This window comes from Ranitomeya imitator, chromosome 4 (assembly GCF_032444005.1).
Source record: "Ranitomeya imitator isolate aRanImi1 chromosome 4, aRanImi1.pri, whole genome shotgun sequence".
NCBI lineage: Eukaryota > Metazoa > Chordata > Amphibia > Anura > Dendrobatidae > Ranitomeya > Ranitomeya imitator.
Genome location: NC_091285.1, coordinates 24,335,102 through 24,359,561, shown reverse-complemented (window position 1 = coordinate 24,359,561; position 24,460 = coordinate 24,335,102). Strand labels below are relative to the sequence as shown.

The 24,460-nt window shown below is 42.0% G+C and overlaps 1 protein-coding gene across 1 annotated transcript in view; it reads right to left on the bottom strand.

The window, feature by feature from the left end:
- Positions 1-769: 769 nt before the first annotated feature.
- Positions 770-24,460, bottom strand: part of MPPED1 (metallophosphoesterase domain containing 1) — a 47,599-nt gene continuing 23,908 nt past the window's right edge. The window contains exons 3-7 of the mRNA XM_069763380.1: positions 17,069-17,250; positions 15,737-15,962; positions 7,206-7,321; positions 4,481-4,594; positions 770-3,058 (exon numbers count right to left, since the gene is read on the bottom strand). Of these exons, the coding sequence (XP_069619481.1) occupies positions 2,940-3,058; positions 4,481-4,594; positions 7,206-7,321; positions 15,737-15,962; positions 17,069-17,250 (757 nt within the window). The 3' untranslated portion in view covers positions 770-2,939. The remainder of the gene's footprint in view (positions 3,059-4,480; positions 4,595-7,205; positions 7,322-15,736; positions 15,963-17,068; positions 17,251-24,460) is intronic.

Below are 24,460 nucleotides of genomic sequence, written 5' to 3'. Positions count from 1 at the left end.
GAAAAAATGTGGCTGCAGCAAAATGGCGCCGGTCACGGCGCTTGCACAGTAGAATCTATAGGTAAGAGAAAGATGCCTCTGTCAGGTGCTGCCGCCGGCATCATTTTGCTGGATGTGAATTCATTTTATGTAAGCTAACAAAGTTATATGCATTATGTAAAATAGGAGGCAGGTCACTGAAAGATCAGTGACCTGTCATAAGCCCATAAGGATGCATATGTAAGCAAGAGCACCACATAATGCCCCACCCACAGACCACCCCCACAGGCCACCCCATAGCATGAGCATAACATTAACTAAGGGTCAGGGTCAGCTCACCGTATAAGCCCCATTGCCCAGCTCGGGTTTTGCTGTGGATCCATTTCAAAGGCACATGGAGATCACAAAGCGAGGTTGTGAGGCGCAGAGCTCTGTTGCTGCTTGTAGAAGTTGCCTTGACGCCTCTGAATGCTGTTGTCACTGATCACTTAGTTGATAAGCGGCGACAGTGTAAAGGGGCTGCCGGGAATGGGAGGTACTTTCCTCCCACCAAAGTGCTAGTCTGTGTTGGCACCACTGGTCATCAAGATCCTGATGCTGAAGATCAGTGGCAGTTCACAGCAGCCAAGGATCAGCAGCACCTGGTATCAAATGTGAAGCAACGCAAATTACCAACTGATGAGAAACTTTACCCCTTAGATCCCAACATCAAGAATTAAAAGTCAAGGAAGTATGAAAATCACAGGATCGCTAGACATGTTTATGATCTGCAAAAGAAAAAAAAAAGGTAAACATTTCAAAACATCTTTATTTATTCAGTATGGAGTCTGAGTACCACCTGCAGAAACCCCCAGATTGAAAATTACAGCCTTGGCTGGTATCAATTAAGTAAGTACTAATTGTCTGAGGAATGTTCTGCCGCGCAGAATACATTTGGGTAAATCATCAAGATCCACTTCTGGCAGCGCCCTATGCAGTTGCCAAACAATAATGTCTCTGACGTGCTCGATTGCACTTGCGGGATAGCCTTTATGCTTTTTTTGATCAAAAACAGTGTTTACTACACATCTGTGTTATTTAAACGCACTATTGCTTTTTACTTAAGTGACGACACAGCATTTAATCTTAATTATCCAAACGTAATTTCATTAATCCAGGAGGCATAGACTGTTTTCTTTATGTTTTGTCTTCTTGTAGGTTGAATTGATATTTGTAAATTGATGAATGGTTGTTATTTACCTCTTATATCAGCTCCTACAGTTTATTGTACTTTTATCTTTGCAAAACAGGCACACAAGGTTACTGAACAATTATGCTTGCTAATATGTTGATTACACATTATACCAGGCCATGCAGTTTGTTGACTTGCAAACATTGAAGGATAAACTATAAATAACCAAGTAATGTGAGTTAACCTTATAATCCCTTCCCCTTGACCTATGGATGAAGGCTTAAAGGACAACAGTTGGGAACTATAAAATTGGGATATGCCTCTGTAACAGGTTATCCAAGAGATCCAAAGAACCAGAGAGTCTTTACAAAACCACAGCCAGGAACACTCTATAGGATAGCTGCCAGATCATGGCTCCATCACGAGGGACATAGATTTGGCATTCTACAGGATGCCAACTTAGGGGACCATGGCCTCAGCTGAAAGAATACAGATCTGCTCCATTGACCATCGCTGAACCGATAGATACGTTTGGGGTAGTCAGGATTTGGACCCACCGGTCACCTGAGCCCCATGGATACATTTGGGAAAGCCAGAATTGAGACCCACCGGTCACCTGGCTCCATGAAGATCTTTGGAGAAGCTAAGTTGTGACCCTCCAGTCACCTCGCCTTATGCCTAGAATCTCTTACATCACAGCCGCTCTTATCCTGGTGAGTCAGCGGAAGGATGAGACTCTAATTTTGCAACATCTTGGGTATTTTGCTGCAACTGTTTTATGTATTATTTACCTGTGTTGTGGTTCAATAAAGTATTGCCACACTGTTTTACCCTCACCCTGTGTTGTCTGAGTAGTATTGCGCTCATGTAAAAGGAGAGCAGGTGTTCAGTGGGTCCATGCAGTTTTGGGCTACCGGACAAGAGCACCCACTGACCCCCGTGTCACCACAACTTATAGCGGGTTATATGTTTGTTTTATTTCTATTTTACGTTTTGTTTCATGTTCCAATTGTAATGTAAACTGCACAATAGTGCCATATAATTTACCTTAATTATAAAGTTGCCCAATTAATACTTAATTAAATGCTGTACCATCAATCATTGTTAAGATCTAATTTCTAATGCTTAACTTGCTATTAATCAGAATTTCTTCTGCGATTGAAGATTTTTTTTATTTATATACAGAAGAAAAAAAATTAAAATATAACAAACAAAAAAAAGTTTTTCCTTTTTGCATTCAGAATGAAAGAAGAATTCAGCCAAACACGACTAACGAGAACTGTGCTTGCAAAACAGGCGTGGCAGCACCAGTGCTACCAGTGAGAGATGGAAAGGAATGAGTCAACATATATAAAAGTCTCACTAGAGTTAACCCCTTAGCAGCTGGTAAGGATAATGTAAGAGGTCTTCAGCATTTTTCGGCATTTAATGTCCATTTCATTGATTCTTGCTTATTCTAAGTATACAAAAAAAGTTTTTTGTTTTTTTTTAGCTTTTTTACTGTGCTTTTAAATAACCATAGCAGCAGCATGGAAATCCATAGACATTGACTTATGTGCAGCCTGATGACATCATTAAAACATCACAGTTCTCTCAATAGCAATGTCCGAGTGGTTGACGTCAGGTTTAGCTTGGTAATGATTTTTCATGCTATGGGCTCGCGCAAGAACTAGCCACCTGCAAATCCCATAGAAGTCCATATTCAGCGCTGGTATTTACATCACGCATGTAAGCGGCATCCATGGACCAGCTGATGAGGAGGATGATGAAGATGTAGACAATGTATGAATCACGTGTTCCTTGGGTTCGGCAAGTCAATAACTATGGGTGGATTTACTGGCTGGTAATTGACCGTACATACTGAGGAGTTGACGTATGTCGTGGTTCCATCTGCCATGACACCATAACCTAAAACAACAGAAATAAATTACAATTTATCGAGTTTCATTAGTAAGGGGCCTATGGCCATGTCAAAATGTGATGCAGATATTTTGTAATTTGCTTCCGCAAAATGGTGGCCTTTGCCCGCCATTTTTCGAAACCATAAAAGACCATCAAAAAGTTAAAAGTTTTTAAAAAAGAATACTTATACGCTCACCTCTCCAGTCCCTTCGCTACTCATCGCCACTCTTTCGGTCCTCACCATATTTTCTGGTCCACCGCCGCTGGAATCCCTTAGCCTCTCATGCTCGGTTGGAACTCCCAACTTTCATAAGGCCCGATAGAGTTCTGTGCATGCGCACGGACAGTCATAACGCATTTCATAATGATGTGACCTTCCGCAAGCTTATGCAGGACCATCCTGGCTAAGCGTGAGAGGTCCGGGGATTCCAGCGTGAGCAGTGGGGAATCAGAAGATGTGGCAAGGACTGGACGGGTGACTGTGGTGCTGCCGCTGGAATCCTCTAGCCTCTCATGCTCAGCTGGGACGCCTGACTTTCATAAGGCCTGGTAGAGTTGTGTGCATAAGCACGGGCGGTCATAACGCATGTAATGACGCTGTGACCTTCCCTGAGCTTACGCAAAACCGTCCCGGCTGAGTGTGACAGGACTAGGGATTCCAGCACGAGCGGCGGGGAATCAGAAGATGTGGCAAGGACTGGACGGGTGACTGTGGTACTGCCGCTGGAATCCACTATCCTCTCATGCTCAGCTGCGACTCTGACTTTCATAAGGCCTGGTAGAATTGTGTGCATAAGCATGGACAGTCATAACGCATGTTATGACGCTGTGACCTTCCACAAGCTTACGCAGAACCGTACCAGCTGAGTGTGACAGGACTGGGGATTCCAGCGTGAGTGGCGGGGAATCAGAAGATGTGGCAAGGACCAGAAGGGTGACTGTGATGCTGCCACTGGAATCTACTAGCCTCTCATGCTGAGCTGGGACTACCGACTTTCATAAGGCCCGGTAGAGTTGTTTGCATGAATACATTTGGTCATAACGCATGTCATCACGCTGTGACCTTTCGCAAACTTACTGAGAACCATCCCGGTTGAGTGCGAGCCACAGAGAATCTGAAGATGTGGCAAGGACCGGACGGGTGACTGTGAGGAGAGGGGCCAGAGAGGTGAACGTTAAGGTTAGGGATTTTCCTAATTTTTTAACATATTATGTTTGTTATTTTCTGGGGTCTGTGGAGATCTATGATTATAATAGTGGACATCAAATGACAGAGAATAACATCACCGCACATTGAAATTCCTGGAGAAAACAAGTGCCAACAGACTAATTCGAATTTTGACTGATCCGCACATCTCTACTTTGTGCCCAAACCACTTTTAGATTATTATGTGGTCACACTATGTATAGGGTTTAATATGATCATACCTTCATGTATGTGACCAAACACATGTAACCTGGGCTGGACCCTTCTCTGCACCGTGTTTAATAATTCTACACATCCCACTCTCTGTAATTTCTTCGGCACCCAATCCAAAAATCCTGCAATGCAAATGTAATGTTAATGCTGCATGTTTCCAACAATATACCGGAGATGTACTAAGATGTCAGAAGAAATGTTACTTTGAACACTGTGTCCTATCTGCAAGAAGATCAAATAAAACTTAGGCTACTGCTGTCAAACCCCTTAAATACTGCGGTGATTGGTGACTGTGGCATCTTAAGTGGCTAGAAAGACAGAGCTCACTTGATCATCCCATCATAGTTTCATAATTTTTTAAGGTTGAAGGTACTGTAGCTCACTTGGTCATCCCATCATAGTTTCATCGTTTTTAAGGTTGAAGCTTGTTCACTTGGTCTTCCCATCATAGTTTCATCGTTTTTAAGGTTGAAAGTAGCTCAATTGGTCATCCCATCATAGTTTCATCATTTTTTAAGGTTGAAGGTAGCTCACCTGGTCATCCCATCATAGTTTCATCATTTTTTTAAGGTTGAAGGTAATTCAATTTGTCATCCCATGATAGTTTCATCGTTTTTAAGGTTGAAGGTAGACTTAAGTCCATCGAGTTTAACTTATGGCCTAACATGTTAATCCAGAGGAAGGCAAAAAACCCATGGGGCAGACATTAGTAACTTCATATTAAGGGTAAAATTCCTTCCCGACTCTTCAATACAATAGCCAATATTTCACTACGCTAGTTGGAGACTCTACAATGCCCCCTGAATCTGCTACCTTAGTACAGCTCTTTGGAAATCCATCCAAAACTCTCTCAGGTGTTTAGACAAGATTAGCACTGGCCAGGGTCACAAGTGCTGGGCAGTAAAGATGGCCCCACCAGAACCACATTGACCGCATCCTATTGTTCTACTAGGTTGTAAGGTGTGGGTTAGATTCTGGTAAATCCAAAATTTTGGGGATTTGACTCAAAGGATACTTTTAAGACTTGCAAGGGAATTAAAATAGTAAGATCCATTATGCTAACCTTCTAGATCCACACCGGTCTTCAATTCTTCCGGTACTGAGGTCAGTAATTGGCCTCACTTGGTCATATGGTTGAGACACAAGGAAGAGCAGAAGACCGGTGCAAAAGACTGAGGAGTTGTGGGAGGGGAAAGACTGGTGAGGGTCTAGGACAGGTGAGTATTTTTATTATTTTTTTTTAGATCTTAACAGACATCTTTTACGGTAATCTGAACATTTTTGATACGGATCGAAGTGAATCTGACCACAAAGAATTTTGCAATAATCTGTCATCTCTAAATAGGTCACACGACTAAGACGATTCCAAGCCGCAAAGGTACGTGACCAACTCATATGAAATTACTATACAGTTTATATGGAAGTTCATTGTCACAGTCTGCGTCAGCACCGTATAGGTTAAACTGGGACAATATGCCGGATGACAGTCAGTCAACACCGAGCAATTTCATCAGCGTCATTTACATCCTGTAAATACGAGGATAATTGTTCCCTGACAGTCTCGTCCTATAGAACGAATCTCATTGGTTTTCTTTCTGCGCTTCCAAATTTATCATCAGTTTCAAAAGCAGCTGCCATCAAGAGGAAGACAAAAAAGATAAAACCGCCTCCTAAATGCAACATCCCAGTTTCACTAAATCAAGACGTCCGGGGGGGATTGTAAAGCTCTGAGGCCAGGAAAAATGATCAGATAGATTTATTTTAATATGGAATCCCACTGAATCTGACAAAAGAAATAGCAGGATGTGTTAAAGGGGACTCTCCGGAAGCAGCGCCACTTTTGTTCCTTGGCATGCGGCCATATTTATAGATCATACTGCCTGAATTCACCTCTATTAAAGGCCCATTTACGTTGCCACTTATGGCATTATTGTGCTGCAAGTCTGTGGCGTGCAGTTGCACCATGTTCCATGTAGGCTGCTGGCATAAGAATCTAGTAGATAACAGGGCTGGAAACCAAAGGTTGTCTTGGTCCCACCATAATTCACTTCTAGAACTTCCCCCTCTTGGATCAAATCAGTCCTGCGAGAGGCAAGGTCTGTAAAAAAAAAAACCTTTTTTATGTGAGGTCACACCTCCCCTAATATGTCGCCGCCCTAGGCACTGGCCATCCATGGCTTAGGAAGTAATCAGAAGTCCTGTGAGAGACACTGTCTGAAAAAAAAAGGACCTAGGGGAGTAGTCAGAAGTCCTAGGAGAGGCAGGAACTGAAAAATGGTGCCCCTTTTTATGTGAGGTCAGACCAGCCCTCATATAGTGCTACCCTGGCACTAGCAATCCAAGGTCTAAGGAGTAGTCAGAAGTCCCATGAGAGGTAGGGGCTGCAACTGCAAAAGCCTTTTTTATGTAAGGTCACACCGCCTATCATAAAGCGCTTCCCTAGGCACTGGCCTTTCAGCACCTAAGGAGAAATCAATTCACTGTCAATTTAGCTCACTGACATTCAGTGAAAGGTGAAGAGCTACAAGATTTATGTTTTAGTAGAACAACCTCTTTTCTTTAAGAGGAGTAACTGAAAGCTCCTAGGCCACAATTCAAAATGTGTAACAGGGCCCTAATTTATATTAGAGAGACTAAATGCGACTGCTACCTCTGACCCTTTATGGCTTTGAAAGGTTGACATTGTAGGGTTGCTATGTGTTTTTATTTTTGTTAATTTTTTGTATATCTTACCAAGTGGTGGCCCGTGCGTTATAAGGATATCTGTAGCCTCTGGAATGAGGTTCCACTTGTCTAATAAAGCCTGCCCACGAGGGAGGTTAAATCCCCATCCATAAAACCATGGTTGCCTATAAAAGAAAAGAACATGTCATCAGAAAGCGTCCCAATCACTTTAGTTGCGCTGAACTGCCATACCAGACACATCCTGTAGATAGGTGTGGCGCTGTTTTTAGGAGAAATACATGTTTTTTTTTTGGGTTTTTTTTCTTAAATTCTGTACTATCTCTTTAACAGCAATGGGGGTGATGATTGCCTCGTTCATGCTTCGTAAAATGTGTCTTAAAAGTGGTGATGATTAAGCCATGGGCTTACATAGAAATGTAGGGGTCCCATAGTGAAAGGACGAATTTTGGTTTACAGCAGACGTTCAACAACTCGATTGATTCCCTCGATCACGAGTTGGGGTCTCCAGGAGGGTGATAGAGGGACACTTCAAATTTGGGGCCTCCTGCCAACCTCAGACAAAGCATTGGGTAGAGGACACAAAGGGCTCCCTCATCTAAACACGTAAATGCCATGGTCTCTTTTTGTTGCCCACCCATGTATGCTAGATGTAAAGCAAAGTAGATGGACACCATGCTTGGGGTAGGGCCATTCAGCACTGGGCCCACCCTATTCACGAGCCCCAATGGCAGTCATGTGGCCTACCACCAATGGCGCTACTCTACTGGGCTACTCAGATGTTACCCCAATATGGCCATTTCTGGTAAATATTGGGCATGCGTTTGAAGGGAAACTCAGGGTGGAGCTTAAAATGTCTCGTAGGTGGTAAATCAAATATTGGGAGACACGATCTGTGTTATTAAAATGGTCTGTTCTCGTCAAAGGGACGTTTGTAAGGTATCGTATATAGGGATCATCCATTACTTTAGATCTTGAGGAAAAACAAAACAACTACTCAGTCCTGACTACAGAAAAAACCAAATGTAGTCAGGATTGTCCACAGCAACATCCAATCAGATTTGGTTTCTCATTTCTGCACTCCATAGCTTGAATATGAAAGCAGTGACCTGATGGGTCATAATTACCTCAATCCACAGAGCAGCATTACGTCTAATTAGTCGTCTCGTTCACAAATATTTTAAGACTAGATGGTGGCCCGATTCTAACGCATCGGGTATTCTAGAATATGTATGTAGTTTATTTATGAAGATTCAAGAATAATGCAAATTATACACAGGATTTTCCAGGTAAAATATATACATTATCAGTGAAGTGGTGTTTAAATCCCGCGCCAATATCACTGATTGGCCGAAACGTGCCAGTCGCTGATTGGTCGTGCCCAGCCGGGCGCGACCAATCAGCAACGTGGGATTTCGGTTACAGATAATTATATATAGAGATTTGGCCAAGGAGAAAGCGACACAAAGGCTAATACTAATATTCCCACGCTCCCGCTAAGATTCTGAGGTAACCATTCAAATACATTTCATACGCAGAATGATGGTTACCATGGAAACCATCGAAATTTCTCTTCTCAGAACAGATGTCTCATTTAGTGGAAAATTAGAATGTGAAAAACCAAACCCAGGGGAAAATTAATGCAAACTTTACCTGTACTCCTATAAATGCGCTGGCGACAGAGAGTAAAACTAGTCCGACCGTGGAGGGTTATCTGTTATTTTCCCGGTAACCTTCTTATTTATTGCATATTAACCCCAATAATGGCTCCTAGGAAGCCGCCATTATCCTACATGGCCTACGGCACGGAATTAGTAATCCCTATTTACTCCGTAACACTCTTAACCACACTACGATTTACCTACGATCACGGCCAGGTCGTATCGCTGGTCGTGATCGTAGGTAAATCGTATAGTGTGACGGTACCCGTCTCCATTAATTGCATGGAGGTCATTCCGAGGAAATCTGGCAGGTTCGGAAATCCGGCACAATGGGGAATATGTGGACGCACTGTTATGGGGGATCTGTGGATGACACATTGGGGGATATGTGGATGTACTGTTATAATAGATCGGTGGATGACGCACTGTTATGGGGGATCTGTGGGTAATACATTAACATGGGGGTAACTGTAACTAACAGTCTGTCATTAAGGTACCTTTGGCTCAGATGCAAAATCTGTAACAGCCCCCAACAATCTTGTGCTGTGTATAATACCATAACCTTTATAAGATGGAGGGGCTTTAGGTTCCTCTCAGGCATCAGGACCCCGATGCCACTGCTACCTCTACACCCCTTGAAGCAATCCACCTTTGTGTTATTAGGGTATTTAGCTGACGCACTCTTTTGGGGGCGTCTGTCACTTCTTGTATTGAACCTTGGGGTCTGTTCAAGAAGTGGAAACATTTTGGTGCCACGTTGCATAGATGTTCATGTGCACAGGATTCTACCACTCGCTCCTCACATATTAGCGGGTTTAGGATTGCGCCTAACTCATGATTAACTTCTATGGAGTGAGTCGGCCATCGTGAATCATATTGCCGAGGTCATGGGGGCCTCCATTTTTCCTTAAAGAAAGGGGGCTTCCAAAGGTGAAAACAATTTCCTCCATGCTTTTTTTTTTTTAGAAGGCACAGCACCTGAAAAAATACACCTGCAGTGTCAAGCATGGGGGAGAAACTCTAAGAGGGAATGCAGCTAAGGTTCTCAAATTAGGAAAAAAAGAAGATAATCCAGTTTTGCGACTATTTTATACATTTTTCTCAATTGACTTCCACTTTGATAATTGCACATAATGAGTTCAGCGATGGCACCGGACGCACGTGCAGACATTGCCGTCTTACCGCACATATGTCAGCAAGCGTCACGGTTATTCCCACTTGTAGCGGATAAAACCACAGTAATCACGACATAATTCCTGCTGTGTGCGGCTGGCTGCAGGCGGCGCTCAGAATAAATTAGATTTGTCATTCTCTCAGATGGAACGGCAGCCTTAATACTGAGGCTTTCACCAGCGACCTCAAAGGCATCAATCTGAAAACTATTTTGCGGAACTGTAAAACTTTTCCCAGGGAGTTAAAATAAGTAAATAATTACATAATGCCATATAAACTGTACAAAGGTGGAGATGAGTGAACCCGAAAGTTCAGGGTTTGTACTGGACAATTAGTGTCCAGTGCTAAATGCCGAACACGGACTTCTGCCGGAAGGAAGTCTGGAGCAATGTTCAGAGTTCAAGGGGGAGTCTGGGAAAAGAGAGAGAGAAAGCAAGAGAGAAATAGAAAGCAAGAAAGAAAGAGAAAAAATAGAGAGCAAGAAAGAGAGTGAAAGAGCAAGAGATAGAGAAAAGAGAGGGAGAAAGAGATGGAAAGTGAGAGAAAGAGTGAAAGAGCAAGAGAGAAAGTGAAAAGAGAGAAAAAGAAAGCGAGAGAGAAAGATGGAAGCAGAAACAGAGAGAGATAGAGTTACAGAGTGAAAGAGAGCAAAAGAGTTAGAGAAAGAGAGTGAAAGAGGAAGAGAGTGAAAGCAAGAGAGAAAAAAGAGAGAAAGAGTGAAAGAGCAAGCGAGAGAGAGATGGAAACAGCAACAGAGAAAGAGAGAGAAAAAAAGAGAAAGAGATGGAAAGAGAGTGAAAGAAAAAGAGATGGAAAGAGAGCAAGAGAGAGAGAAAAAGATGGAGAGAAAAAGAGATGGACAGAGAAAGATAGAGATGGACAGAGAAAGAGAGAGAGAAAAAGTGAGAGAAAGAAAGTGAAAGAGCGAGAGCGAGAAAAGGGAGAAGAGAAAGAGAGAGTGGAAGAAAGAGAGAGAAAGAAAGAGAGAGAATTTTCCAGCTCAAAAGAGAGTGAAAGCAAGAGAGAGAAAAAAAGAGAGATTCAAAGAAGAGAGTGAAAGAAAAAGAGAAAGAGCAAGAGAGAGAGAAAAAGATGGAAAGAGAAAGAGATGTACAGAGAGAGATAGAGATGGACAGAGAAAGAGAGCGAAAAAGTGAGAGAAAGTAAGTGAAAGAGCGAGAGAGAGAAAAGGGAGAAGAGAAATAGATGGAAAGAGAAAGAGAGAGTGGAAGAAAGAGAGAGAAAGAAAGAGAAAATTTTCCAGCTCAAAAGTTCGTGTCCCCTTTGTTTTTAAACGAGTTCGGGTTGAAGTTGTTGTACCAGAATCTGAACTTCCACAGATCCGCTCATTCCTGTACAAAAGTTAAAAAAGAGTAAAAATACTGTAAAAAACAAAAGTTATTAATCACAGTGCCCTCCCCTTACGGCGATGCTTTTGACAGTGTCCACATAAGAAATAAAATAGGGTTAAGCAATGAAAGTGTCAGACAGCTAAGCACGGTGCCACCACAACAGTAGCAGTTAGGGCCAGTTGACACTCCTCAAAAAGCACAACAGTACCAGTTATGGCGTCTCCATCTTTCATCTTTTAAAAGTTGGTCTACACCTCCATCTATAAAGGAATCCATTCACTAATCCATATAGTTTTAGATCCGGCAAAAGAAAACCTATAACCGTGAACCCATAAAAGAAACCCCAAAGAACAAACCGAGCCAGAGTGATCCCGAAAGTAGTGCCAACCATAGTTGCCCTTATAACAAACTGGATTTGTCAACCAATGATAATATCAGACACCTGAAACCTCATAACAGTACCGTACATGACTGCCTCCTGTAAAAGGGTGCTCCTTACTTCCTTACAAAAGGTAAAGTTTTCCCGTGACACAGTCAGCTAAAGAAACCCTATAACAGTGCCTCAAATAACCAGCCACCGCCTTCTCCATGACAGAGAGGGTCATAGTGATCCACAAAGTGGTGCCAACCTCAGTGTCCCTATAACAAACTAGACTTGTCAACTAGTTGGACACCAAAAACCTACATAAAAGTACCATACACCAACTTCCTCCCATGACAGGGTGGTCCACACCTCCTTACATAATAGAAGTGGAAATTTTCCCATGACAGAGCCATACAGATAAAGAAACCCCATAACAGTGCCCCAAACAGAAGGATCCACAGCCTCTTCCATAAGAACATCAGTCACTAGACTTGTCAACCAACGATATTGTTATTTTTTTTATTATGCTTTTATTACATAGCACCACAATATTCCCCAGCACCTTACATACATCATCACTGTCCCCATTGGGGCTCACAATCTAAATTCCTTATCAGTATGTTTTTGGAATGTGGGAGGAAACCGGAGAACCTGGAGGAAACCCACCAAGCACGGGGAGAACATACAAACTCCTTGCAGATGTTCTCCTTGATGGGATCTGATCCCAGAACCTCAGTGCCGCAAAGCAACAGTGCTAACCACTGAGCCACAGTGTTGCCCACCTAAAACCACATAACAGTACCATACTTCTACATCCTTCCATCTTTGATGGTCCACACCTCCTTCCATAGACCCATAATAGCATTGGTGCAGATTTTACCACAAAACGACCACACGGCTAAAGAAACTCTATAACAGTGCCCCAAACAAAAACAGCCACTTAAGAAAGACCATCACTGAGCTCCCAAGGTAGTGCCAACCCCAGTGCCCCATGTAACAAGCTAGACTTGTCAACCAACGCTATCACACACCTAAAACCACTTAACACTACCATACTTCGACATCTTCCCACAATTGGTCCACACCTCCTTATATAGACCCATAATAAAATTGGTATAATTTTCCCATGACATAGCCAGCTATAGCAGTGCCTCCAAACAGAGCCATAATACACCTCCTTCCTACCTTAAAGGGGCTGTCCACTGTGAAAGACTTCTTTTTATTGGGCATCTCGACGGTCTTTAAATCAATGAACATTCCCAACAATCATGCCATTTTGAACACTGTGACCGATGGCCAATAATGTCCTTTTAAACACCAGAGATAGATATGATTGCCAACCCTTCCTCACCCATAGTAACACATCTGCCAAAGGGCAGCAAGAAACTCTTTATTTTTAATGTGACAATCCCTATGAAAATTATTAAGGAAAATTGGAGTTTTCAGAACATAGGTTGAGCTGAGATCTCCTGTTAACTATAGTTCACATATCAGCTTTGCTGTGTAGACTGAGACAGGTTGACCTGAGTCACTTCCTTATTATTAGAGAATGGATGAACTAAGGGCTCTATTGTACCGAGGAGGCCTAGATAAGACCGGTTGGTAACACAATATACACAGACAAGGTTTTCAGGGAGAGGGACTTTACTTTTCATCTTGGACCCTGTATTTGTCCATTAACTCTTATTTATTTCAGCACACACACCCTTCCGTACTGTCTCTGCAGACAACACAGGAACGACGGCCTCGTCTATATTTACCATAATGAAAATCCACAGGGATTTGTATAAAGCCGAGAGAGATTTTCAATTGACAACTTTCGAAAAAAAAAAAAATCAAGACTTTGCCAAGGAACGTAATAAGTCACAGATCGACTCCATCAGATTTTAAATCTACAATGAAATTCTTCTTAACGGGAAGACAAAAAAAAAATAATGTAAATTTCCATATTTATTTGTCATGTTCTCAACTTGTTGCCGAGGCCATTGTACATCCTGCCGAAACAGATTCCTTCTTGAAGTAAGTAATCTGGAAAACAATTTACTTCCAGACAGCTGAATCCTTTTGTTATTAAGCTCGCACTCCGGGTGGCTTATATCCTTCCCGAATTTACAATACACAGGGACGAGCTTGTCTGAACAGAGACTGCCTCTTGCACTGAGTTTTTGTCATTTTTCTTCCTAATACACAATTTTATTGGCAAAGAAATAGGCAAATGCGACCAAATTTTGTAAATTATCAATTTGCTGGGTGGAAATCGAAGTAATGTAATAAGTCTCTAAATTTTAGAGGTTGTCTCCTGGTGATAACTTCCGTAAATATGCCTTATTAAGTCATATGAATTTCATTTTAGGGAGGTCCCTTATATGGACCACCCCACCACCCGTGAGCCGGAATGGACGGCCCTTCTGTAAGAGAGTCCACTGCTCTGGCCAACTCAAGACATTCATGTGTTGACCGTGTAGTGGGCAATACAAGAAAAATGTCTGGCCAGAGATGGCTTCCTTTGGAAAAAAAAATAGCTGTTTGCTAGGGGTTTCAGGATCTTACATGAGATTGTATAGTTTTAAAAATAAAATAAAAAAGTGTAAGTACTCACCAATCCATCACCACTCATCTGTAGTGCTTCTTAAGTCTCCTGCCGATTTCCAGGCCTCCTCTTCTAGGGGTGTGACCACCCGATACAGGAAGCTTGGAGATGTACATTTTGCGCTCATTTGTTTAACAAAAAGGGGTTGAAAACCCTTCCTGACGAGTTGTAAAAATAATTTTTTCGACCCGTTTTCTAGTTTTATCTGATTCTAAAAAAAAAAATCAACATGGCCACCGTCACTGCTCACATGGAGGTGGCCATCCCCCAACTAGACTCCTTCAAAAAAGGTTAGACTAGTCCTGACCTGCAATCCACAATCTTTCGATTTGAATGGGAAGGGTGTGATTTATTCCCCTCCAAGATGATTGGAGGAGAGCTACTTTGTGATCAGCTTATTTTTGAGGGATCTTTTTTCTAATTCCAGTCCGGATTGTCCAAAGTAGAGAACCTCTTTAATGACAAATGTGCCTCAATGCCTCTAAGAGTTATGATAATGTCTAGAATATCTATACGTTTTATTTAAAGGGGTACTTTTCTAAAGCAAGCAAGCAGAAGCAGTGGCAAATGTCATTAAAATATCAGGCGTTGACTTATATGGGGGCTACTTCCACTAGACACTCTGAAAAAAAGCTAAATTTCCTCTTTTCTCATGAAGCATTGCAAGACTCCATACACATCTGGACTCCTTAAATAGGATCTGCCACTTGCCATAAATATGTAATTTTTGTTACCTAATGTAAATGGCGCCATTCTCCTGAATCCAACGTTGTTTTTCTATTGTTCCTGCGCCTCTCCGTTCCCAAGATATCGTCCTTTCTTCCTTCTAGTCTTGTTAGCAAAGCAGGTGTGGTTCTCAACTCTTGACTAGGGGAGTGCCTAACAAAATTAGATTTATATACTGGGAAGGGAGGGTCGTATCTCAGGAAAGGAGAGGAACAGGAACAAAAGAAAAACATCGCTGGATTCAGGAGAACAGCGGCATTTATAACAGGGCAAAAAAATAGTCTATTCATGGCAGGTGACAAGTCCCCTTTAAGGAACGCTTGTTCATCATATGACAGATTTATAGTAACTTAAAAAATGAAGCTCTTACAAAAAAAACTTAGTTAAAGAAAAATGGAGAACACCTTTATTAAACCCCTATGTTAAATGGCTCCAAGTTTCATCCTACTACATATATTGGTCATCAGTGATGTATAAAGAGCTTTATCTCCCTTCCACTACATGATGAGAGTTGAGTATAAACTGGTTATATACATCCCAAGGCCATAGTTGCACCAGCCCCGCGTAGATGTAGCATTTCTACGATGCTGTACATGATAAAATGTGTTAAACATCAGCGCCTCTTCCCCTGCTCCTCGTTTGCGGTATTCTTACCTTACGGAAAACCTCAACTTGTAATACATCAGGTTTTGCCTGTTTTAATAAGTTGTTCTTACCACGGGGAGCCGTATATCCGGAAACCTCGCACGGTCACTTCAGAGTCTTGGAGATAGATGCAGTTTGTGAGCAGAGACTGAACATTTTCATAATTCTCCGGCTTCAGTTTTGACACGGAGGGAAAATAATAGAAATCTTGTTTGATTAAATCTGCCATGAACTCGTGGTCAAATGTCAACTCGTGATTGCCGGCAATTACTATTTTATACTCATACGGGAGGCCACCTAAGAGAGAACACATTATACATCGTTAGATACCGAGGGCCGATGTATAAAAATAGCTGTATACTGATGGCGAGATTACAGGACTTATCGTTATACACTAGAAAATCGCAAAATTATCTCGGTATGTCAAATAGAAGACGTATCGGGTCACTGAATACGAAGGGGTGAGTTATGGGGGGGTTAGTTAGAGGGTCCTCATTAGTGGTAATGGCCTAGTGCCAGATTTCCGTTACAGTCATTTCCAAAAATGGTGCGTTGACATGATCAAGATGATCGGTGATCAGATCAGCATCTTTTATTAGAATGGGTGATGTGCACAGGAAAACATGGAGGCCATATGGCCTTCAGAAAGCTCCGCTGAGGTGTTTTGTGACAGTCAAGACCATCCTGCACTTTAGGTCCAAAACACCAGTATGTGTATATTACTGAGAATGGATTTAAGTTTCTCCCAAGTAGGAGTTGGCGTTTGTATATGGAATTTGCTCAGGGATAGTCCCTAAGTGGGAAGTAGCACTGGTAATCCCTACACCATTGAGGGTAGACATCAGTGGCATAATATGAAGCTCGTGAGCCCTGAAGCAAAATCTTCAATATGGCGCCCATATTTTCGTAGGATTCCCACAAAATTGATTTTAAAAAGCTTCCATGCAGAAGCTGTCCAAGTGACTTCATAGAATCATAGAATGTTAGAGTTGGAAGGGACCTCAAGGGTCATCGTGTCCAACATCTGACTTGTATGGAAGGTGGTCAGTTCTTGGTTTTCACCTTGGTCTAGTGCATTGCTTTACCTTTATGCATCCACCCAGCTGAAGTGCTATATCATCCGTCCCTCCTATAAACTTTAGGACGCATAGGAGCATCTCACCCAATACATGACATGGTGACGAAAACCATCCAAAATGTGGCATTCTGACTCGTCTTCTATGTGGATGCCTGATCTTTTAAGATGGCAACTTTACTCCCACACTTAGATGTGGTGGTTCCTCAGGCTACATTTGACATTGCGTTTCATATATACATCCCAAAAATCTCACGACCATACAATAATCCAGAGTGCTAAAATACAGAGCCTAGTTTACGGTGCTCTAGGGTTCCTCGCTACTTACCGAGCCAATCATTAAACTTCTTCACTTCACTCGGTAGCCCGAGCTCTGTAAAATCTCCAGCGTGGATTAAGACATCTCCATATGGCATTTGTATGAGATCAGTCCTTGAATGGGTATCGGAAATGCAGACAAATCGGGTGTAGCCAGGTGGTTTTGGGGCGTCATGAGGTACGGGATCTACCCTGGAGGAATATACAGTATACGGTAACATATCGTAATACACTCATACAAAAGTCTGGAAAAGTTATGGGTGTCAAAACCAAGAAATGGTAACTCTATGATTAAACTATAACCTTAACCATACCTTAAGAAATTGCAAAGGCTAAGACAGGATCACGGCTTTTGGCAGAAGCTCATGGCTCCAATGCAAAATCTCCCATCAGGGGCGCCAACTATCACTTTTTGGATCCAGTGCAAGGTGCGACTGCAACTTCTATAGTAGCGCCCCTGTTTTTTGGGTACCTCCTTGCTGTCCATTTTTATAAGCAGAAAACAGCTCTTAATTTTCTAAAAATGCTTTCGATCTAATTTTAATTCAATTTTCACTTCTGTCTGGAAGCGAAGTGGCCCTTTAATAACAGCTCCACATCCTAATTCTTTAATTCTTCCCCTTTGAGTTTGTCATGGAGCCTCAGAGACAGCGGCTTCTTTCTCAGTCTGCTGCTATTAATATTTGTTTCAAGCCGAAATCCTTGTGAAGATTCCCTCGATGTTGCGGATTAAAATAGCTCCGGTACAGAATGTGTTCTACCTTGTGATGGAAGAGGCTGCTCTGCATATTTTATTGGCAGATACTGTCCCCTTCATGGCAGAAGATTTATAGTGAGGGGATATATACATCTTGGGAAGAAAAAAAAAAGATTCTTTGTAGCCTGTCTGTTTCTATGCCAGTAGTTATAGATGCAAGAAAAAGTAAGTGAACCCTTTGGGATGACCTGGATTTCTGCACTGACTACTAGTGATGAGCATACGTGCTTGGATAAGGTGTTATTCGAGCATGCTCGGGTGCTAACCGAGTGTTTTCGGCATGCTCGATTAATATGTTTGAGTCCCTGCAGTTGCATGTCTCGCGGCTGTTTGACAGCCGCAACACTTGTAGAGATTGCCTAACAAAGAGGAAATCTCTGCATATGTTGAGACTGTTGAACAGCTACGAGATATGCAGCTGCGGGGACTAGAACATATTTTTTAAACACGCAGATTTCTGTATTTACTTTTAAAAAAATCCATAACCGAATTACTTGTATAATCCTTTTTAGAAATACAAAGTCAATTTCCACCCACCTAGCCTGGTTGTCAGCTCCTCAGTGTGCCTCCTCCTTGCTGACACACGACACTGCTCAGTATAAGCCGCAGCTGTCAGTCTGGATGGACGGAGAGTGTGTTCAACTTGAACTCATGAACTCTAGGTAGACTCATCGAATGATCATTTTAACATCAGGAGTATATAGCCAATATGACAAAGATTTTCAAAGTGATTAAACCAGGCTCATCAGGTCAAAATATCTAATTAAGTGTACAATTTGTAATGTGAAATCTGGTGACAAATTCGATAAAATAGCTAATCATTACCATCACCAAATGTTTCCTACAGCTTTTAAATAAAATATCTACAATGTTTTAGACTGCTCCTTATTGCAAATGTGCTTTCTGGCTCATCAATATTTCTGTGATGCCTCTAGGACAAACTTGCGAGAGAGCAGTCCTACGGTAGTATTGCTTTTTTTCTATTTCCATTTTTAGACAATTTGTCTAACTTTGGATTTATGTGCATCCAGGTCTTTAAAGGGGTAGATTTCTCCATGTTGAAATTGCCAACCCTATGTAAGGAGACTTATGGGCCATGCAATGCTCCTCTGGGAATTTACATATGCAAGAGAGAGGAAGAGGACTAGAACTCCAGTGCCTCCTATTGGGTGTAAGGCCGGCGTCACACTTGCGAGTTTTACGGACGTAAGAGCGCAGAAACTACGTCCGTAAAACTCGCAAAAAATACGGCACAATTATTTTCTATGCCCCTGCTCCTATCTGCCGTATTAAACTGATCCGTATTATACGGCTTTCTACGGCCGTAGAAAATCGCAGCATGCTGCGTTTTTCACCGTATTGCGCAAATAAAACGTCAATGAAAGTCTATGGAAGCCCCAAAATTACGGATCACACACGGACCAGCAGTGTGACTTGCGAGGAATACGCAGCGCTGTTAGAGAGAAAAGCCGGTAATTCAATTGCCGGCTTTTGCTTTCTCCTTCCTAAACCCGACATGATATGAGACCTGGTTTACATACAGTAAACCATCTCATATCACCATTTTTTTTGCATATTCCACACTACTAATGTCAGTAGTGTGTATATGCAAAATTTGGCTGTTCTAGATAGTAAAATAAGGGGTTAAATGGCGGAAAAAATTGGCGTGGGCTCCCGCACAATTGTCTCCGCCAGAGTAGTACAGCCAGTGACTGAGGGCAGATATTAATAGCCTGGAGAGGGTCCATGGTTATTGGCCCCCCCTGGCTAAAAACATCTGCCCCCAGCCACCCCAGAAAAGGCACATCTGGAAGATGCGCCTATTCTGGCACTTGGCCACTCTCTTCCCATTCCCGTGTAGCGGTGGGATATGGGGTAATGAAGGGTTAATGCCACCTTGCTATTGTAAGGTGACATTAAGCCTAATTAATAATGGAGAGGCGTCAATTATGACACCTATCCATTATTAATCCAATACTAGTAAAGGGTTAAAAAAAAACACACACACATTATTAAAAAATAATTTATTGAAAAAATCACAAAGGTTGTTGTATTCATTTATTCTACTCTCAATCCACTCACTGAAGACCCTCGATCTGTAAATTAAAAAAAAATAATAAACCAACAATATCCTTACCTTCCGAGGATCTGTAAGGTCCAACGATGTAGATCCATCTGAAGGGGTTAAAATATTTTGCAGACACGAGCTCCGCTAATGCAGGCTGCTCATGTCTGCAATACCCCGGCGAATGAAGCTAAATATAGGTCAACGACCTATATTTAGCTTCATTTGCGGTGAGGCGCCATCTGCTGGCTGTTCCTAGATCGTGGGAACCTTCCTAGAAAGCTCCCAGGCTCGAGTTCATAAGAGGGCGCCCTCTGCTGGTTGTCCTCATATGAACTCGAGCAAGGGAGCTTTCTAGGAAAGTTCCCACGATCTAGGAACAGCCAGCAGAGGGCGCCTCACCGAAAATGAAGCTAAATATAGGTCATTGACCTATATTTAGCTTCATTCGCCGGGGTATTGCAGACATGAGCAGCCTGCATTAGCGGAGCTCGTGTCTGCAAAATATTTTAACCCCTTCAGATGGATCTACATCGTTGGACCTTACAGATCCTCGGAAGGTAAGGATATTGTTGGTTTATTATTTTTTTTTAATTTACAGATCGAGGGTCTTCAGTGAGTGGATTGAGAGTAGAATAAATGAATACAACAGCCTTTGTGATTTTTTCAATAAATTATTTTTTAATAATGTGTGTGTTTTTTTTTAACCCTTTACTAGTATTGGATTAATAATGGATAGGTGTCATAATTGACGCCTCTCCATTATTAATTAGGCTTAATGTCACCTTACAATAGCAAGGTGGCATTAACCCTTCATTACCCTATATCCCACCGCTACACGGGAATGGGAAGAGAGTGGCCAAGTGCCAGAATAGGCGCATCTTCCAGATGTGCCTTTTCTGGGGTGGCTGGAGGCAGATGTTTTTAGCCAGGGGGGGGGCCAATAACCGTGGACCCTCTCCAGGCTATTAATATCTGCCCTCAGTCACTGGCTTTACTACTCTGGCGGAGAATATTGTGCGGGAGCCCACGCCAATTTTTTCCGCCATTTAACCCCTTATTTTACTAGCTAGAACGGCCAAATTTTGCATATACACACTAATAACAGTAGTGTGGAATATGCAAAAAAAATGGGGATATGAGATGGTTTACTGCATGTAAACCAGGTGTCATATCATGTCGGGTTTAGGAAGGAGAAAGCAAAAGCCGGTAATTGAATTACCGGCTTTCTGCTATATCGCGCTGTATGAAGTAATAATATATATACATATATGTGTCTACTGACATATATATATAGAGAGAGAGAGAGAGAGAGAGACAGTATATATGTTTTTTTTATTTTTAACACATGGATCCCTTGTATAGCCATATGTCAGTTTTGCAAGCCTGCGATAAAAACACGCATTACAGCTGCCATACGGATTACATACGGAGGATGCCATGCGCAAAAAACGCTGACACACCCTGCCTACGGAGGAGCTACGGACCACTATTTTCGGGACTTTTCAGCATATTACGGCCGTAATATACGGACCGTATTTTCATACGCTGTGTGTGACGCCGGCCTAAGAGTCCAAAAAGTTAATATCGACTCTTGCCACAAATTTTCTACAAAGCCTCCTTGTGAAGGATGACACTGGAGAGATCACGCAAAATCCCACCGCTACAATCACATGTGCAGAACCCCGACCTCGCCACCCTGCCTGACGTCACTTTTACGTCTGGGGGTTCACGTGGTACGCTTTCTTCAATTGCACCAACTGGTAACACGCAAGGTCAGCTTGGCACAGTTTTACACAGACACCCCCTCTTCACATGGGCCCAGGGAGGCACTGGGAGTGAGAGGATGTAGCCCACACAGTCACTGATGTGAAACCACACACGCTCTCAACCCTGACAGAATGAGAGGCCCTTTTCACCAGTACCAATGAAACAGCGCCTGGTGTGCCTGGTAGGACTGCCACCAGTTCCTTGTTAGACATAAGCCCAGTCCATTAATGGGATTATATCGGGCCAGAAACCAGCGCCACTGGCGTGGAAAGTTAAGTCGAGAACACGGACGTGTGGATTCGTAGATCGAGATAAAAGTTCAACAGAAAGTTAAATTATATATTTAATCGTCTTAAGGGCACACTAGACAAAACACTATATACACAATGGTTATACACTGGTCGGATATGCAAATACAATAGTGGTAGCACAAAGTATGCAGAAGATAAGAGTCAGATAATAGATGATAGATAGATAATTAGATAGATGATGGATAGATAATAAATAGATAAATAGATAAATAATAGAAAGATGATGATAATAGGTAATATACAGAAAATAGATAGATAATAGACAGATTAATATATAATAAATAGATAATAGATAAATAAATAATAGAAAGATGATAGATAAATAGATAATAGATAAGATAGATAGATAACTAGATAATAGATATATAGAAAATAGATAGATAATAGATAGATAATATATGATAGATAATAGATAGATGATAAATAGATAACATACATAGATAATAGATAGATAATATATGATAGATAAAAGATAGATAATATACGATAGATAGATAATATACGATAGAAGATTGTCTCGTATTTATTTGAAGTTTCTCAACAAATTTTAAACAAAAAGCCACATATAAAGCCTCGTCAGCCCCTCAATGTCTGCCACTGCCTCCTCCATTTTATACAATAGATATACATTGGTAATAATTAGCTCCTCTGGGATTGCAGGGGATAGAATTGCAGAGCAGCAGGGAAGCGTCACAGGGGAATAGTCGGCTTGTCAGAGGAACACTTCCCTTTGTAGTCTGACAATAGTGAAGTTTAACATATTTTTAAAGTGCAGCATTCAGCAGTCTGTCTCCATGAGGGTGCAGAGAGTTGAGATGTTACTTACTAAAGTTTAAATTGGTGTCAGATTTATTATAGATCCACAAGACATGAGGACAGCCATAGTGTGGTTAGGAATATAGATCCAGGGCCGGTTTATGACAAAGTGGGGCCCTGGGCAAAAGTTTAAAGTGGGGCCCCAAATGCTGACATATTGCACCATCACACAGAGGCATTTCGGTTGCGATTACAAGCGCTGAGTTCAGGCCACTAATTGAGCATGATCGACAATATTGAAGTTGTTCAACGCTTGTTCCCGGGTCTCTTTACACCGGCTGAGGAACAATGATGAGGACCGAACAATCACTAATAGATCATTCTGTCTCCATACAGTATCATGTTATCAGCAGCATATATACAGTTTTCACTGGGTGATGTGCCGCTGAGATCAATTTCTGTTCTGGCTAAACAATCCAATCACTCAATGAATAGGCAGCATTTTGCTTGTTTAGTATAATACACCTCATAGTCCTCCACATAGTATAATGCACCCCATAGTCCTCCCTATAGTATAATGTGCACCATAGTCCTCCAAATTGTATAATGCACTCCCCATAGTCCTCCATATATTACATCCAAAGGAAGAAGAAAGCAGAAACACTTCCTTTATGTGACGAAGAAACCTTAGTCCTTTATTTCCAATATAAATTGATGGACAAGGTAATAAGAGCAGGGACAGTGCAAGTAAAAGGACGACGACCGTTTCACGTTATACACACTTCATATCTGGACCCGTGGAAGCGTGTATAACGCGAAACGGCCGTCATCCTTTTACTTGCACTGTCCCTGCTCTTAATAGGTGATGTCACAGCTCACCTCCTCCTCCTGTACAATGACTGATAACACCTCTATATACAGTAGATAACACAGGATCCACCATTCACAATAGGTGATGTCATAGCTCACCTCCTTCTCCTGTACAATGACTGAGTGATAACACCTCTATATACAGTAGATAACACAGGATCCACTATTCACAACAGGAGATGTCACAGCTCACCTCCTCCTCCTGTACAATGACTGATACCAACTCTATATACAGTAGATAACACAGGATCCACCATTCACAATAGGTGATGTCACAGCTCACCTCCCTCTCCTGTACAATGACTGATAACACCTCTATATTCAGTAGATAACAAAAGGATCCACCATTCACAATAGACAATGTCACAGCTCGCCTCCACCTCCTGTACAATGACTGATAACACCTCTATATACAGTAGATAACACAGGATCACCACTCACAATAGGTGATATCACAGCTCACCTCCTCCTCCTGTACAATGACTGATAACACCTATATACAGTAGATAACACAGGATCCACTATTCACAATAGGAGATGTCACAGCTCACCTCCTCCTCCTGTACAATGAGTGATAACACCTCTATATACAGTCTATAACACATGATCCACCATTCACAATAGGTGATGTTACAGCTCACCTCCTCCTCCTGTACAATGACTGATAACACCTCTATATACAGTGTGTAACACAGGATCCACCAATAGGTGATGTCACAGCTCACCTCCCCCTATCTATCATCTATCTCTTCTTTCTGGTTACTTAGTATCTGTAATTTATAATCATCCTCTTCCTCTGTAATAGATAATGCCTCCCTCTAGTGTGCCTGTCAGGAGCCAATCAGGAGAGGCAGAGTTGCAATGAGGCGGGAG